At 37.4% G+C, this 17,285-nt stretch overlaps 1 protein-coding gene across 7 annotated transcripts in view; it reads left to right on the top strand.

The window, feature by feature from the left end:
• LOC129725998 (cell adhesion molecule Dscam2) overlaps nt 1-17,285 on the top strand; it is a 300,505-nt gene that overhangs the window by 234,298 nt on the left and 48,922 nt on the right. For all 7 annotated transcript variants that reach the window (XM_055682511.1, XM_055682509.1, XM_055682508.1 and 4 more), the window contains exons 6-10: nt 170-246; nt 14,128-14,317; nt 15,736-16,353; nt 16,460-16,587; nt 16,735-16,871. In XM_055682511.1, the coding sequence (XP_055538486.1) occupies nt 170-246; nt 14,128-14,317; nt 15,736-16,353; nt 16,460-16,587; nt 16,735-16,871 (1,150 nt within the window). The remainder of the gene's footprint in view (nt 1-169; nt 247-14,127; nt 14,318-15,735; nt 16,354-16,459; nt 16,588-16,734; nt 16,872-17,285) is intronic.

The following is a 17,285-nucleotide window of genomic DNA, read 5'->3' as shown; positions in this document are numbered from 1 at the left end:
CACCGTCATCACTAGTGATGGAACCCTTTTCTTGGGAAGTAGTTGTGGATCATCCAAAGCTTTATGAAAACTTGAGTGAGTGTCTTAAATGAGAAGAAAATTGTTACGGCTTCCGGTTAACTAATTGTTGTCAATTTGACTAATTAGGTTTTTTTTCTATATTTTGCAGTTGTAAATCAGAAGTACAACGTACAAGTACATGACGAATATGTCATGTCGGGGAACACCGCGGTCCTCAAGTGTCAGGTAAATTACAATATCATGTTTCACCACTGTAAGTAAAACACGTAAGACCATACTACTACTAGTAATCTTCCTTGTCGATGTGGTTTTGCACTATCCAACTTTTGTGTGTGGAGCAGGAGCCATAAACGGTTTTTAAAACTTCTGGCTCGAAATTTTGTTTTAGCCAGTTTCGGTGTCCACGCTCTAAAAAATATTAATTTATGGTTCACATTACACCGAATAGCAACACTGATTGTTTTTAATTTCAGGATTTAGAAATTTACGGTTGTTTGCGCGTTGTGAATTCATCATTTAAATAAAATTTATTAAAGTACCCAAGTTGTTTTATCATTATAAATTTCTGGCTGCACTAACACTGTGTTAACCATGTTAACTTATTTTCTACCTGAGAGCGCTGTCATACAATTTAGCAAAGTAGCTTCTGCAGAGTTATTTGCCAAATCTCGCATCAAAAGCGTTATTTTTCTTTTATGCCTCTTGGGGGTCCTTGTACAACCTCAAAACCACCAATTCGCGCCTTGTTATAAGTACAAAAACATGCTTTCCGTTCTCCTATTAATATTAGTAAACCGCAACACAAAAAATTCAACCTAATCAGAGGGAAAAAATATTCCATGAGTAAAGTGGCTTTATCACTGTACGAACGCATTACAAAATACCGTTCTCACTAGAATACTTCGCAGCTGGAGCAAATCATCCATCACACATATGAAAATATTCCACCCAGCTACACAATCAGCTAACAATGATACAGGAAGTATTCAATTTGCTAAACCACACCTCCGGGGAGCCTTCACCACAATAATGGTACAAATATATTCACATCCCTACCAAAAAAGAAGAAATTCGCTTCCACTGCTTTCCAGGCAGCACTCCTGGCTCAAGATGTGAGGCTTGAGTTTTCCCACACGTGTCAGCACGTATGCAGAAGTTTTAGATATAATTTACACAATGCCATCACGTTCACTACCGGGCTACGAGGAATATTGCAATATAACTCCTTATGGCAAGCCGATTAGATTCGCACAGGATATTGGAGTCCTCCGGAGACGCAACCCGGTAAGATGGATGGCACACAGCTGAGAGCTACTTTTCGATTGAAATAAGTTACTTAGAATTAAACATTTAACTTTATTTCTGATGCTCTGTGGCCGACCACATTCTAATTTAACCATCAATTTCTTAGGCGACAAAACAAAACCACACATTCATCGGATCGGTAAATTTCAATCACAATCGTGAATGCAATTTCCCTTCTAATGTAATTACTTTCCGTCAATTTGGGTCCATGTTCGTACGTGCTTCGCGAGTGCCATTCAATTGCATCGTCATTCTAGTGGCTGCTCTTAGCGGATGCATAATTTCCTGGCTGGCTGTTTCACTATTTGGTGTCGCGGCTGTTAATCAGTCATTCAACTGTCGATGGTTTCGTTGCGTCAAGATCACATATGTGATGGGTAGGCTCTTTGAAAAGAGGTTTTTTAATGGATTTTTGAGTTGAGATGAGTTGAGGCTCGCGAGCATAAGAGTCGACCCCGGGTATCATTATAATCAAGCCATTCCAAATACATCGGTCTGAAAATCCTGAAATATTTCACAGGTGTGTATACCGTTCTGATTCAAGGTTAATTTTGGAAAGCGGTGTGGAATGAGGAACAAATCAGAGTCCACTATTTTCGGCAGCGGAAAAAACGGGGCAAAACTTCCCAAATTTTTATCAATTTCGTCAATTAAAATGACGGAAACGAACTTTTAACAAGCTATTTTACGAATATATGAAATACCGTTCATCATGGAAAAATCTTTGAATTAACATCAATCGAAAAAAATCCACCAAAATTGTAGTCATTTTCCATTGGAAAATTAGCATTTGATTGAAAAATTAGCACCACATCCACCAAATTGTAGTTTCATGATGCTAACTATTGTGCCATAGAAGAATGTCGAGCCTTGTTTTGAACGATTATTCAGAGCAACAAGGCCAAATACCAGAAGATTCCAAAATGCTGACTTCCAGTATCTGGAAAACAACCCGAATTGGCCGTATACCACTCATTATGGGTATTTTCGGCATTACAAAGATGCCCAGAGACCTGTAATCAACACCAGACGCTATTTTGAAATTTTGGAAACAGTCAGAAATGGCCACTCCGGAGCCAAAAGTATGCCCAGAGGCCATACAATAAGTCCAGATGCTATTTTGAAATCCAATAGAATGCCTTCTGGTTGCCGAATACGTCCAAGCACCTTGTTGATATGATAGACATATTGAAAATTCAAAAAGGTCGTAAGCAAAAAGCTCATAAAATATACAAAACTTGCAAAAATAGTAATACTTTAGCAGCTTTTCGTAATACCTGTGGTGAATGAAACAATGCCATAAGTAATGGGTTTGAAGGGTTCTCACTGAAAACCAAGCTTGAAATTGAATTTTACCTTATAATTTATTGTTAAATCAAAGTTGAAATCTGACAATTTTCTCTCAAGAATGCAACTGCATGAAAAAATAGAAAAAAACGGCATTCGTTTGCAGATTTGTTTCAAGAAAGTTATACAACATTCTCTGAAGCAGATCGACCTTCTGCACAAACTTCCCTGAATGCTTGAACCTTTACAACATTTAACATGTCAGCGCATTTTAAGTTTAAGATATCTGAAATTAGCTACCGTCCAGGTATAGCCATTCTTTCTTGTATATCGAAACTTTTTGCGGTAATAATTAACAACAAGTTATTCCAACAGACAGTAAAAAATAATTCTCACGCCCCGGACGAACACATACGACTCGCATAGATTCTCTAGGATTCCTCACATTGGATTCGTGAGCGTCCTTGAAAAGGATTCTTGAAAAAAGAATCCTCAAGAATGGCCCGTATATGGCTCTAGGATTCTTGAATAAGAATCCCGGGTGGGAATCCTCCGGATCGTGTTTGCGATTCCTTTCACGATTCCGTCATCGAGTTAAAGGTATCCTGGGGATTCTTACTCAGGATTCTCTGCGTGTTAGTAAGGGGCAACATGACCTTTTCAAAGTATGCTCATCAATAACTAGGTTACTCGAGCTTATTTACTTCTCTTCAATTGGAATGGTTGAAGGAAATTATGTTGAAATCTTGTATACTGATTTCAGTAGAGTTTTTGATCCCAAAATTTTCGCTTTGAATTAAAAAATAGGAATTCATCCACAATTTCTTCAATGAATAGCATCGTGTTCAACAGATCATCAACAAACAGTCAAATTCAAAGTAAGACTATCAAAAGCCATTCAATTATCCTCAGGAGTTCCTCAAGGCTCTCACTTGGGCCCTCTACTATTTACATTATTTGTAAACGACATTTCATCTATTCTTGAAAATTTAAAGACTCTTATTTATACTAACGAAATAAAACTTTTCTTTGGAATTAAAAATGATAATGATTTAAACATTTTCCGTAAAGAGATACAACTTTTTTATGTTTGGTGTTCAGAAAGCCTTCTTAAGCTAAACGTGAAATATTTTCGATTGCTTTTAGCAGAGAAAGAAGCATACCCAATATTAATATTATTTTTTTATGAGATCAGATATGTGAAAATGTGAACGTGTCAGAAACTTACACGATCGAAATTATTATTTACTGATCACTACAAATCAACTGTTTTGGCTTCAAAAATACCCTTTCTACATAAACACTGTTCACAAAATAGTCGTGATTAAAAAAAAATATCAATAGCACAAAATGACATCTTTAGCCCATAGAACATCATTTTCCAATGACGAAAACAAAACTGAAACAATGTTCCACTTCAACGCGTAATTTTTATCGCAATGAGCAAAAAAGGAAGTTGAGGAGAAAGGTGTACTTTCCTAGTAGCTAATAGCACCGTTTTGGCCATAGTATGTTATGTATGAGAGATATTTGTCCTTCTTCTTTCGAAAAGTATGTAATTGAATCAGTTCAACGGGAAAATCGAATAAATTCGCCTATGTTCTGCACTAACCTTCAGTTTCAATAATTGAATTATGTTATTTTATTTGCATATTTTCCAACTTAAAAACTTCTGTAGGCTCCTATTTTGGCCATTGCATTTCTAAATTGGCCATTCGGGGCTCCTATTTTGGCCAATTTGCAAAAAAGTTGAAGCCACACGAATTCTTTTTATAATTTGATTTTATCATCTAAAATATATTTTATCAGCAGAAAATCCTAGTTAATAAACTAATTAAAAAGCCAGCATATCTATTACACAAACTAAATAATAGTATCATATTCACACATAGCTAGTAGTGCAAAGTACTTCGAGTTAGAATTCTATTTAAATTGACTTGGGTGTTTAATAACACCGACATAACAGCATTGATCTATATTATTTTTTTATCTCTCATTGATCTTTATTAGTAAGCTTTCGTTCTTTGCTTTTTTCCTATAAAAACTCATTCGTATTATTTGCTAACATCAACCTCGGTAACTCGAGTTCCCAGGAGTAATTTAAGATATTTTTTAACAATTTTATTCTATCATGGCCAAAACTGGTGCTACTACCCTATTAGTAAATGCTTCAAATTTGAACAACTAGACGAATTCAATGGTAAACCCAAATAGTTACGTCACTATTTGGCATCAACTGTGTGCAGAGGGGGACGGGCAAGTAAGTTTCCTCACCTTCCTTTTATTCTCATTGTTTATACCTACCTATAGAAGACTAGTAGATAGCCGGCCCGCGTTGCCGCGCTTAATTTGTAACGACAACCACGTATCTCTTCAATGCGCAATGTGTCAAACAAACATCAACAATACCTTGTTATATTCATGGTGCTTTATATATTCTGCCTAGAATCAGGTTTCCTGGTTCATGTTTCTAGAAAATTCCTAGTTTCATCGCAATTCATCGAGGTTATTTAAGGTGGTAGTTTGAAGAAGCCACCACGTGGTCGACTACAAATTTTCAGTGCAACAAGACTCGGGAATAGTTAATGCGTTATCTATGAATACACTATCTTATGTTTTCGTCACCATAACAAACATGATGATATGTTCTCACAAGTGACGCATTAACTATTACCGAGTGGTAAGCATTTAAAAATTCCAAGTCGACCACGTGGGGGCTCGAAGTCGGCCATTTATGGCTTCAACACACTTTCACCTCAACTAGTTCTATCCGTTTTTTCGATCAAATATAATTTAGGAAGGGGTTTTGTTTTACAAATAAAAGGATAATCGATCGATTTTGATCACTTCCTCAATTCTATTCTGATAAGCTCTGTTATGTAGTCTCCAAGGCGTCAACAGTATCAGTAAAAGTCCAGTTTAACTCTATTTTAATGAGGTATTTATCTCGTAATGAAAAACAGAAGCGTTGTGTGCATAACCACGATCGTTGAGTCGACAAATAACTACATAAAGCTATTTGCTACATTGCTTTCATTATCGCATTCGAGAATGATCGCAAACTTTTTTTTCAATAATACTTGTCGACACGGGTGCGACCCTAAAGCTTAAACTGGAAAAAATAAACGATTATACCTAGGGTTTGCAATCCCGGGAACGATTCCCGGGAAATACCTCTTCCCCTCTTTGCATCAAATGACGGGCAATATTTGCTTGCAAAAATATTTTCTGTCTTATTCAGTAAACGAAAAATCAGGCGAATGTTTGCTTCGTCTAATGTTGTTCTTTGCTAGTTAGTTCACTACTGAGCGAACAGCTGTCTAGATTCTTTTCCATGTTCATTGACAAAAATTTTTGAAACCTGTAAATTGAAAAATTAAATTTATATTCGTAAATCAATGCGACATGAAAAAAATAGTTTGATAAAGCAAAAGCAGGTATTAGACGAAGCAAACATTTGCTATTTTTGGTACGAATTTTATTTGCACAAAATAAAATCCGTACCAAAAATAGCAAATATTTGCTCCGTCTAATACCTGCTTAAGAGTCAGTGTAACTTGAGTCGTGGTCGCTATTTCACATGCAAATCTTTTTTGCAGGGTAATTACGTAGGCTAAACTGCCCCGAAACTGACTCATTTTGAGTCATATTGAACTGATAATTTAGTATTCTATCCTTTCCATCCGGTGTGTCTCGGTCTTCCACAGAAAATCTCCGAATGGCGTAATAACGTTCCAGTTAATCTATCAAAATTCTTACACGGAATGCTACTCTCTAATCAATGATGATACCAACTCCAACGAAGAGTTAAAGTATTGTTTCGCCAATGACAACTAGATTTTCTACGAAGTTTTCTCCGATTCGAAGTTTTGCTTTAAAAAGCCCATACCAAATATAGCAAATATTTGCTTCGTCTGATGCCTGCTTAACAATCAGCTTTCTCTTCAATAAACTAAAAGCATTGGACACTCCAGTTTCTAATAAAATGTAAATGGAATAGGTGATTTGGAAATATTCTGGAAACTAAACGGAAACGGAACGGAACTATTCTGGGCTTAACGGAAAAATGTCAGCGGATCTGAAGGGATTGTTTAACGACATGAAGACTTTGAAATGTCGTCTTTTGCAAACATTTGCAGCAAAAATTGATCGCGAATTTTTTAGCCGGTTGCCGGTTGTGTGTTGTTGTGGTGTGATGATATGTGCTGGTAGCACAACACTGAGCGAATGATGTGCTGCACAAAAGTGTGCGGTTGTCGTTGTTGTATAGTCGTTGTGCAACACTCACAACAGCATGCAAAGTTGTTGTTGTTGTTGTTGTTGTTGTTGTTGTTGTTGTTGTCAACTGTGGTAAGGTGGAAAAAAGTCATAATTGCACTAAGTTCGAAAAATGGTTAAGAGCACTGTTGCGACTGAATGGTTTCATGTGCACACCACGGACCGACCGACCGTATGGGCTTTGTGTGAGCGATAGCCTTTTTTCGGAAATAGCAAAAGTGCTGAGAATTTTGCGGTGGGTACCGGTGAATGGAAAATGTGTTCCATCGTAGTAAGCGTGAAAAAATGGTATCCTTACACTGTCAGCTTCAATCTCCCCAGCAAACGACAACGATTTTCAATGCATGGGAAACACACCGGTCAAGGTGTTGGAGATGGTAAACACTAACACTATTTTCCGTCTGGTTAATGAACAGTAGTTGGGAGCAAAAAAATAAATAAATAAATAAAACAAAAATTGTTCTGACCCGCGGGTTACGATCCACCACGAACGGCTAAAGCCGTACTCTACTGATTTTCAGTTCGTTTTACATGCGAATTTATAATGAAATTTTAACCGATTTTTTGTTACCTTTTATAATAAACTTTATTAGAAATCTAATTTTTGCTATGATTTTTTTCCATTCCCGGTTTCCCGGGAATTCCCGGGAAATGAGGTTTTTTATTCCCGTTTCCCGGGAAATCGATTCCCGGAAATATTGCAAACCCTAATTATACCTATGTACCCATTATGGTATTGGTACCCCTAACCATTTCAAAAATACGTCGAAAGCTCCAATCCACTCCAACCCGAATGTTAACCGTGCGCCTCCTTTCACAGCTGAATCGATGCAGACGCAAAATTAACCATTCGACAGCGTTCTAGGTTCTAGGGCGAAGTTTAGGTCTAGAGCTCTATAGTAATATTCTAGACAGATTCTTTTTCTACAAAACTGTGCAATATGATAAAGCGTACATTTTCCTGTAATCACAAATTAGGGTAACCCAAATGATCGATGAATCGATGAATCCAGAATCTAACGTTTTTATCTTGGCAGATAGAGTTAAACCATGAATTAGAATGCTGTAGCCCCATCAATTTTGCGGAACTTTGTAGTAGAAAGTTTTTGTTCTAACTTTCAAATTAACCGATTGCAAGTTATTTTACTAAATCACAAGTAAAAACCTACAGGTGAAGTGTCAATGTTCAAACTGAAAAAAATGAAAATTTATACATATTTAACCATTTTTGTGAATTTTGGTGACCCTACCCATTTCATAAACGCATCAAAAGCTCCCATCTCCCAAATCGCGAACGTTAACCGTGCGCTTCCTCTAACTGTTGAATCTATGGAGACGCCAAATATTCAACAGTGAAAGGAGGCGCACGGTTAACGCTCGCGTTGATGGGGTTGGAGCTTTTGGCACGAATTTCAAATGGCTAGGGGTCCCAAATTCATTCATAGATTCTGGATTTCATCGAAAATTTAAGTTAGGGGCCATCCACATACCACGTGGACAGCTTTGGGTTGGCTAATGTCCACGGTCCATACATTTTTTTCAAAATTTATATGGGCAGTTGTCCACGGAGGGGGAGGGGGGTGGGGTCAAAATCGTTAAAAATCTGTCCACGTGGTATGTGGATGGCCCCTTATGAATATAGGAAAATATGTGCTTTATCATATTGCACAATATTATAGAAGAAATTTTTTCTCTAGAATATTACTATCGAGCCCCAGATCCAAATTTCCTACTGAACTCGTTCCTTAGAACGCTGTGCAATGGCTATTTGACGTCTCCATCGATTTGGAAGGAATGGGAGGTTTTGATGTGGTTTTGATGTGGTTTTGAAATGACTAGGGACACCAAAAGTCACAGGAATGGCAAATAGCTATAATCCTTATTTTTTCTCCACTTTGAACAGTGAATCTACATCTGTAGTTTTCTTCTTGTAATTGATTAAAATAGCTTTAAATCAGTTATTCTGAAAGATAGGAAAAACTTTCTCCTACAAAGTTGCGTAAAATTGGCTGAGCTACAACATTGTAGAACATCATTAACTCTATCTACAAAGATAAGAGAATTAGATACTGAATTTGGGTTACTCTGATTTGTGATTACAAGAAAATATGCGCTTCATTATGTTGCACGATTTCATAGAGAAAATTTTCTCTAATTTTCCTCTATAATATTACTATCGAGTACCCCGTTCCTTCGAACGCTGCACAGTGGTTTTTTGGTGTTTATATCGACTCAACATTGAAAAGAGAAGCACGGTTAACGTTCGCGTTGAAGTGAGTGGAGGCTTTTGACGCGTGTTTGACATGGCTGGGGGCATCAAAATTCACAGGAATGGTTCAATATCTATAATCTTTCATTATTTCTAGTTCTAGGCTTTAGCGCCTCACCTGTAGTTGTCTTCTTATGATTTAGTACAATAGCTCTAAATCGGTTATTTTAGGTGAAAAAAATAATCTTCTGCAAAGCTGCGTAAAATTAACGGGACCAACATCGTTTAACTCTATTTGCAAAAACAAGCGAGCTAGATGCAGGAGATGCATTGAAAATTTGGGTCACCCTAATTTGTGATTACAGCAAAATATGCGCTTCATCATATTTTACAATTTTGTAGAAGATAGTTTTTCTTTAAAATAATACTATCGAGCTCTAAATTCAAATATTTTCACCCTAACTCGTTCCTTAGAACGCAATCGAGTGGTTAATCTAGTGCCTCCACCGATTCAACAGTGAAAGGGGACGCACGGTTAACGTTCTCGTTGGCGAGGGTGGAAGCTTTTGACGCGTTTTTGATTCACAGGAATGTTTTCTAAAAACCGAAAGTCGCCATCTTGGATTTTGAAATGGCGTCTGGAAGTGATATATGGTCTCTGGTTATCATATCAATTCCAGAATTACCATTTCTGATTGTTTTTCAGCAACCTAACTTTCGATTGCTTTCGATTTGAAAATGGCAACTGGGATCTATTTTTAACTAATGAGCAGTTCCACAAAAAATATCCAAGTTCTAATATATTTTTTATATTGTGATTTTTGATTTGACTGAAACTTTGCACAGATGTTTCTATAGGCAATTTTTTTTTTTAAATCATAACTTATTTTTCCTGATTTCTCCATGATCGGACCGGTTGCATTGTTTAGGTAAATTGGTTTTTATAAAAAAAATGAGCTTTTTAAAAATTAACTGTTTTAAATAATTGATTTTTAATTTTTCTTTTAACTTTTTTTTTCAAAAAACAAATAGTTTTTTTGAAGTGTATATTTTTCCGGAAAGACAAAATTACTATCTACTACTTTACCAACGACGTCATACCGATCAAACAAACCATTTCGAACCTCAAAATATTTGTAATCATCAATACCTTCCCAAAATAGCATTTTTCAATAGCTTCTCAAAAATAAGTCGTATTCCAAAATATTAAACCAATAGCATAAAATGGCATCTTTTGCCTATAGAAACGTCTATGTAAAGTATCAGCCAAATCAAAAATGGTTGATTAAATTGTTTGCTCGTTATTTTGCTCCTATGATTACAGAAATACCGGAGTCACCATTTTGGATTTCAAGACGGCGCACACTGTTTCCAAAGCTGCAAAAACGTGGTTGAAATTATTTTGATTCAAAAAACTGGATTTTAGAGCCATAGTGCCTCCAGGAAAGTTGATCCATTAATTATTCTCCATTTTATAGAAGTTGCAATTTTGTGATTAATCCACTTAACAGTATGAAGCGAATTTCATTTTTTTAATTTTTGCATTAAAAAATTCACTTTGTTGCACATTTTATAAGAAACAACATTCTCAAAGGTATCATACTTCTATCTGCCTTTTTCAAAGGACTTTTGTGGAGGGTTCTACAGATGGCCACTAAAAATATTTTTTTTTAATATAACATTTAGTGGTTATTTTCTACAATTTTCCAATGTTTTACATTGTTGTTTACTATCACAAAACACACAATTTCATCTAAGAAAGTATATTTTTATCTCTCATATTTACTCGGTTATTAACGATTTTATTGAAACAATGAACTAATTCATTAACAGATATCTTTAAAATCTGCAAATATCTGCAGATTAAACCTTTTCTATAGTTAAGTATAACAAAAACGTCATTTAGTTCAGATATAGGTATTTGTCTCTCGCTGTCTCCTGTGCAGATATTTGTAAATAAATGAGTGCATTATTTTAATAAAAATCTTTAATAACTAAAAAAACTTGAGAGATAAAAATTAACTTTCTTCGGTGAACTTGTGTGTTTTATTGTAGTTAACAACATTGTAGAACATTGAAAATTTTTTGAAAATCACTATAAAAAGTTATATTAAAAAAATGATTTTATATAGTTCATTTAATTGACCAGATACAAGTATAGTGTCTTCGAAAAAGTTGTCTCTTACAAAATGTGCTAGAACTTTACTCAGCAAAGTGGATTTTTATATGCAAAAATGAGTAAAATAAAACCCATTTCTCACTTTTAGGTAGATTAATCATAAAATTCTAACTTCTACAAAATGGAGAATAATCAATACAACAACTTTACTGAAGACACTATTACTCCAAAATCTTTATTTTTTGAGTTAAGAGTAATTAGTGTAAATTAGCGCATTATTCTAGTGAAAATCGTCAACAAACAAATATATATGTAAGATAAAAATAAACTTTTTTCGGAGTTATTGTTTGTTTTATTGTAGCAAATAATTTTGTAGAACATTCGAAAATTGTAGAAAATCAATATCAAAAGTTAAATAGCGAAAAAAGATGTTTAATAGCAATCTATAGAAAACTCCACAAAAGTCCATTTAAATAAATAGATATAGATATGATGTCTTCAACAAAGTTGTTTCTTTTAAAATTTGCTACAACTTTGCTGAACAAAGTGGATTTTTATATTCCAGAATGAGAAAAGTAAAAATCGTTTCTCACTGTTGAGTGGATTCATCATGGAATTGTAACTTCTATAACATGAAGAATAATTAATGAAACAGCTTTGCTGGAGACGTTACGGTTCTAAAATCAATGTTTTGGGTCAAATTAATTTCGATCACATTTTTGTAGCTTTGGAAGCAGTGTGCGGCGTCTAGAGTTATTTTCAGGTCTTTGGACGTCAATGCCAGACTTAGGTTTTGGGTGGTATTCGGTAAATTTTGGCTGTTCTTTGGAAAATGGAAGTTGTCGTCTTGAATTTCAAAATGGTGTATAAAGTCGATTTCTGGCCTCTGGGTCATTTTTGTTCAACAAATAACCATAATGAGTGGTATTTGGTCATTTTTGGAAACCGAAAGTGACCTGGGATTTAGAAATGGCGTCTGGATTTGATTTCGGGTCTCTTGGCATCATTCAGAATTTAGAAATACCCATATTGGATATTATGCAGCTATTATATTCTGTTTCCCCGAAAACCGAAAGTCGCCAACATGATTTTCAAAATGGCTTCTTGGCACAATTGGCCTATGTGCATCATTCTCGTTCTAGTTTATGGCTGTTTGCCGGAAAGTAGACGTTGCCATCTTTTAAAATGAAATCTGAAATTGATTTCCGGTCGCTTACGGTCGGAGATTTCTACTTTGCAATATGAAAAATTAATGTCCACGCAAATGGAATAAAGTGACGCTGATATATTAGAAAAATGCTCAATGTATGAAAACTCCTAGAAACCAATTTTAGAGATGATGAACAATTTCACGGGAATATATCTCGTATTTGAGAACCCAGGTTTACGGATAGTCAAAGCGTAATCATATTTGTTGCAGATGAGTTTATAACAAACAAATTATCTTCGCTGTTGCTTAGCCCCTCCTTTCTTACATCCTGTCCACACTTATGAGATAGATATAATTTAAATTTATTGAAACATATACGCTACTATAAGACCTTTATTTAGCGAATTTTTTTTTATTGTCTTTATAAAAGAGGTTTTCAGCCATATGGCTGGTTCACCTCTGATTTAGCGAATTTAATGATAATCGGTTCCAACATAAATAAGGGTTACAAACATTATTAATCCACCCCATCCCCTTCTTCTTCTTGCCACTGAGATATAGCAAAGTCTCAACTGACAGAGTAATGTCTCAAAATCGCGTTTCACACTCGAAAACAGCTGTTTACATATCTTCATGATGAACTTTTTAATAATTTACAAATAATAAATTTAATACACCACCTACTCACTACGAAACATACTTGAGAACCCTCGTATATAAATTGGTACGGATATCAAGCTGGTCTCGTGGTACGATGGTGGCAAAACGAGCCAGTCGTCCTAGGTGCGAGTCTCGACTAAAGAGAGACTGTTAGTGTCAGTAGGATCGTAGTGCTAGCCACGCAATTGTCCTGTACACCAAACAGTTGTCTGCGAAGGCTGTGTTAAACAGAAGGTCGAGTTCCGAATCGGAATATAGCACCAAGGTTTTACTTTTATATATAGCATGTAAGTCAGTTATACACATTGCAGTCTGTTTTATTGTAGTTTCAAATTCATCATTAAAAGATCCGAACTAAAATCTAAACGATATGCCAGGAAAAGGAAAAATAGAGTTGCAGCTAAGCATTTTTTTAGCTTCTTCCATGAACATAATTTTTGCAGCTATACATTAAGGTAAAATTACACTGTTTGCGAATTATCTCTCTGAGTCCTCGAAGTATGATATGTCAAATGGTTTTGGGAAACGGCATATTTCTCGTCAACGTTGACTACATAACACAAAATATTTTTTGAACTATATCTGACGAAATGGAATGGTTCTTTCATTCACCTTTAAAACTCAATACCTACACGAACTCACAGAAAAAATTTCAAATATCAAAACCTTTTATATCATGCTATGTGGGTGGAGTGACTCTATAAAAAGAGAAAAACTGAACTGAACCGAAGAACAAATTGGGTTTCACACTAAACGATACTATGTTCCTGGCATCCACATCGCAACAATCTCCGCAGGAGACCAACTTTGTTATGCATTCTCGTTGCATGAAAAAAAAAACAACCACAGCATCTTCGCCTGGTGGCAATGCATGCACCAATATCTCCCGACATTTTAAGTGGTCTTCCTCCTCCGGTACGGTAGGTACTGGGCGATTACAATCAATCATGGTTTATCAAACTTTATGGAACCATTCATCTGGGCACGTTCCCATCAAATGATCCATATCGCTGGCCCGGCAGCGTCAATCTGTTCGCATCGATGCTCCATCAATCTATTCTTTTTTTCTCTCTCTCTCCTGTGCTCGTTCTGTTCCAGGTGCCCAGCTATATCCTGGACTACGTGGTGGTCACCGCCTGGGTGCAGGATAGCGGTGTCCATCTGTACCCGAACACCGACATCGGCGGCAAGTACATCGTGCTGTCGAACGGCGATCTGTACATCAACAACGCCGGACCAAGCGATGCGTACAAAACGTACTCGTGCAGAACTGTAAATAGACTAACAGGTGAGTTTCCTTGCCATGGCCACTGTTGCCACTGTAGCTAATCATCTGCGACAAACGGCTGGGTACATATGGATTTGTGCCGTCTGTAAACTACCTGCAGCACATACTTGTTAATCTAATATTATTGCATTAACAAATCCACTCTTGAATGTAGCGTAATGTTTTGTGCAAATAATCATGAAGCAAGTCTATTATGATTCTCCCACAAATCTGTACGCTCGTTAATAGTAGATACTACTGCACTGTTTATGTTTGTAAAAGCATCAGTTTCAAAATGCCAGCAACTATTCACTTATTTATGTTCGCTCGACCGAGACTCTTGACGTTCTGGAAATGATATAAAAAGCAGAATTAAAACTGAATTCTGCAACCGCTGAAAAGACCAACCGATTAAAAGGTTTCACGTAATGGAATAGATAGAATTCCAATTTACCTCAGTTCTTCCTGTGAGCTCTCTCTCCTGTTAGTGGTTTGCTCAAGTGGTTGTGCATGCAGATCACACTGGCAATGCGCTTTCCCGCCGGTAACATTTTCCCATCGGGCACAAAAGCGGATGGCTAACGATGCATTCAGAGAATTTGTGCTTGCCGTGCCATCTTTCGTACTATTCATTCCCCGGTCACCGTCCGCTGCAGCCGCCTTCCTCCTCGTTCACTACCGATTGACGGAGCGAAAAAGACATTAAACGCAGTTCCAGTTGATAATAATCATCCATCCAGTCGCTCGCCGCCTATCCTCTCGGAACGAGAGTCCTACGGGATGTTTGATGAACTGCAATTTGTGTTGAGATAGTATCCGACAACAGAACATCCCAGAACAACTTGGCAATGTACTTCATGCATTTTAGGATGCAGTTTTTGAACCACCCTGTAAGCCACCCGAGACTTATGTTCATGAAGCATTCAAAGGGTTTCGGCGGTTTAAAAGCAGCTTTCCGAGTTCTTCGCGTTTTTTTTTTTTGCGAAATTACACCAGTCCCTGTCCCTGGTGTTGGCAACATACTCCCAGATTTCATTAAACCTTTGTGATTGATAACTTAAGCAATTTTGCCTACCAGTAATCACAAAAAATATTCTTTACATAGTTTTGAAAAGGGCTGCCAGTGTCATTTGGTAGCATTTTTCTTCGATAACTGAATATCGTCACATGTTGCACATTCTTCATGATTGCATGACTAATTCACTTTGAATATTAAATAAACTTTTGTAGAGTGAAACTTGTTGGAACTTTTGGTAAATCACTAAACGAATTTTAAACTTAGATTTTCCATAGGAAAAAAACACTTCCGTATTCAGATACAGAAATTTATTCCAGATTTCAGAACTAACGGCAGACGTGAATCCTAAATATTAAACTATTTGAGATACGATGCCAAAATAAATTATCAAACTGATTTTTTTTTTCACTTCTACCTCCAGGTGAAATACAAATTTCAACATATCCAGGTAGAGTAATAGTGACTGAACCGAAAGGGCTAGTACAACCTAGAATTAATGTAGAGAAACACTCGCTCAAGCACGTAGTTGTGAATGCACAAGTTACGCTGCCTTGCGTGGCCCAGGGCCACCCGGTGCCCACCTACCGCTGGTTCAAGGAGGTCAAGGACCAGATCATCCCGCTGCAGCTGAACGAACGGATCGGCATCGTGTCCGCTGGGCTGCTGAAGATCGCCAAAGCCCGCCTCGAGGACAGCGGGAAGTATCTCTGCTGGGTGAACAACACGGCCGGCGAGGAGACAATCCAGGTAACGTTAACCGTTACCGCACCCCTGACAGCACACCTGCAGCCACAAGTACAAACCGTAGATGTTAGTAAGGATGCCCAGTTCCAGTGCATTATCTCGGGCTTCCCGGCGCACGAGGTTCTCTGGATGCACAACGGGAAGCCCATCGTGCGAGACAGTCGGATAGAGATCTACACCGACACGCCGCGCATTGTGATTAAGAACGTACAGAAGGAAGACCAGGGCATGTACCAGTGCTTCGTATCCAACGAGTGGGAACAAATTCAGTCGACGGCCGAGCTACAATTGGGAGGTAAACCCCTTTAATATTGACTTCTATTATTCCTAGAAATTACGCACCGAATCAAACGTTCCATTCTTTGAAATCACCGCAACAAATTGAATAATGTCGTTCACAGACGCCACACCGGAGCTGCTGTACTGGTTTTCCGAGCAGACGCTACAGCCAGGTCCAACCGTATCGTTGAAGTGTGTGGGAACCGGCAATCCACCGCCACAATTCACCTGGAAGTTAGATGGTTTCCCGGTAAGATTACATTTGCGTTTTTTTTCTCGAGCAACCGTTGCTAAGTAGCGCACCGAGAAGCACGGAACACTGCCTATTACGTATATATTTCACATCAATTTTTCGCTTCCCCCTTCACGGTCCATTTTTATTTTCTGCCATTCTCAGATTCCTGACAGCTCTCGGTTCGTCGTTGGCCAGTACGTAACCATACACGACGACGTAATCAGCCATGTAAATATATCCAACGTCAAGGAAGAGGATGGTGGGGAGTACACCTGCGTGGCCCAGAACAGCATCGGAAGGTAGGCATAGAAACACCGGCCCAATCTTGCGAGAAATGATTTCCTACCGCTCACACCCATTCACACCTACCGAATCATTATCCTTCAGCACTCTTATCAGGCGAACCATTTTCTTCCCTTTTTTCTCATTCTTCTTACTGCAAATATTGCTAGGAAATGAAAATGAGAGCACCTGCTCCACTATTTCTGCTTTGGCACCGTCTATCGGAATGAAGGTGGTACATAAGCAAATATCCCTCTGCTGATTCCACAGTCCAGAGCAGCAGTTAGTGATACCTGAAAACCCATTTAAACTCCGAGTAGCAAACAGAAACTAAGTGGGCTTTCGGAGTTCCATCGAATGAATGCCAACATGCATGGGTATTTAGCTGTGAAAATGTTCAGCACTTCAAAGCATCGGAACTTTCGTTGGGA

Source organism: Wyeomyia smithii, chromosome 2, assembly GCF_029784165.1.
Source record: "Wyeomyia smithii strain HCP4-BCI-WySm-NY-G18 chromosome 2, ASM2978416v1, whole genome shotgun sequence".
In the NCBI taxonomy this organism is placed as follows: Eukaryota; Metazoa; Arthropoda; class Insecta; order Diptera; family Culicidae; genus Wyeomyia; species Wyeomyia smithii.
The sequence above is the reverse complement of the archived record's forward strand: the minus strand, read 5'-3'. Positions and strand labels throughout refer to the sequence as shown.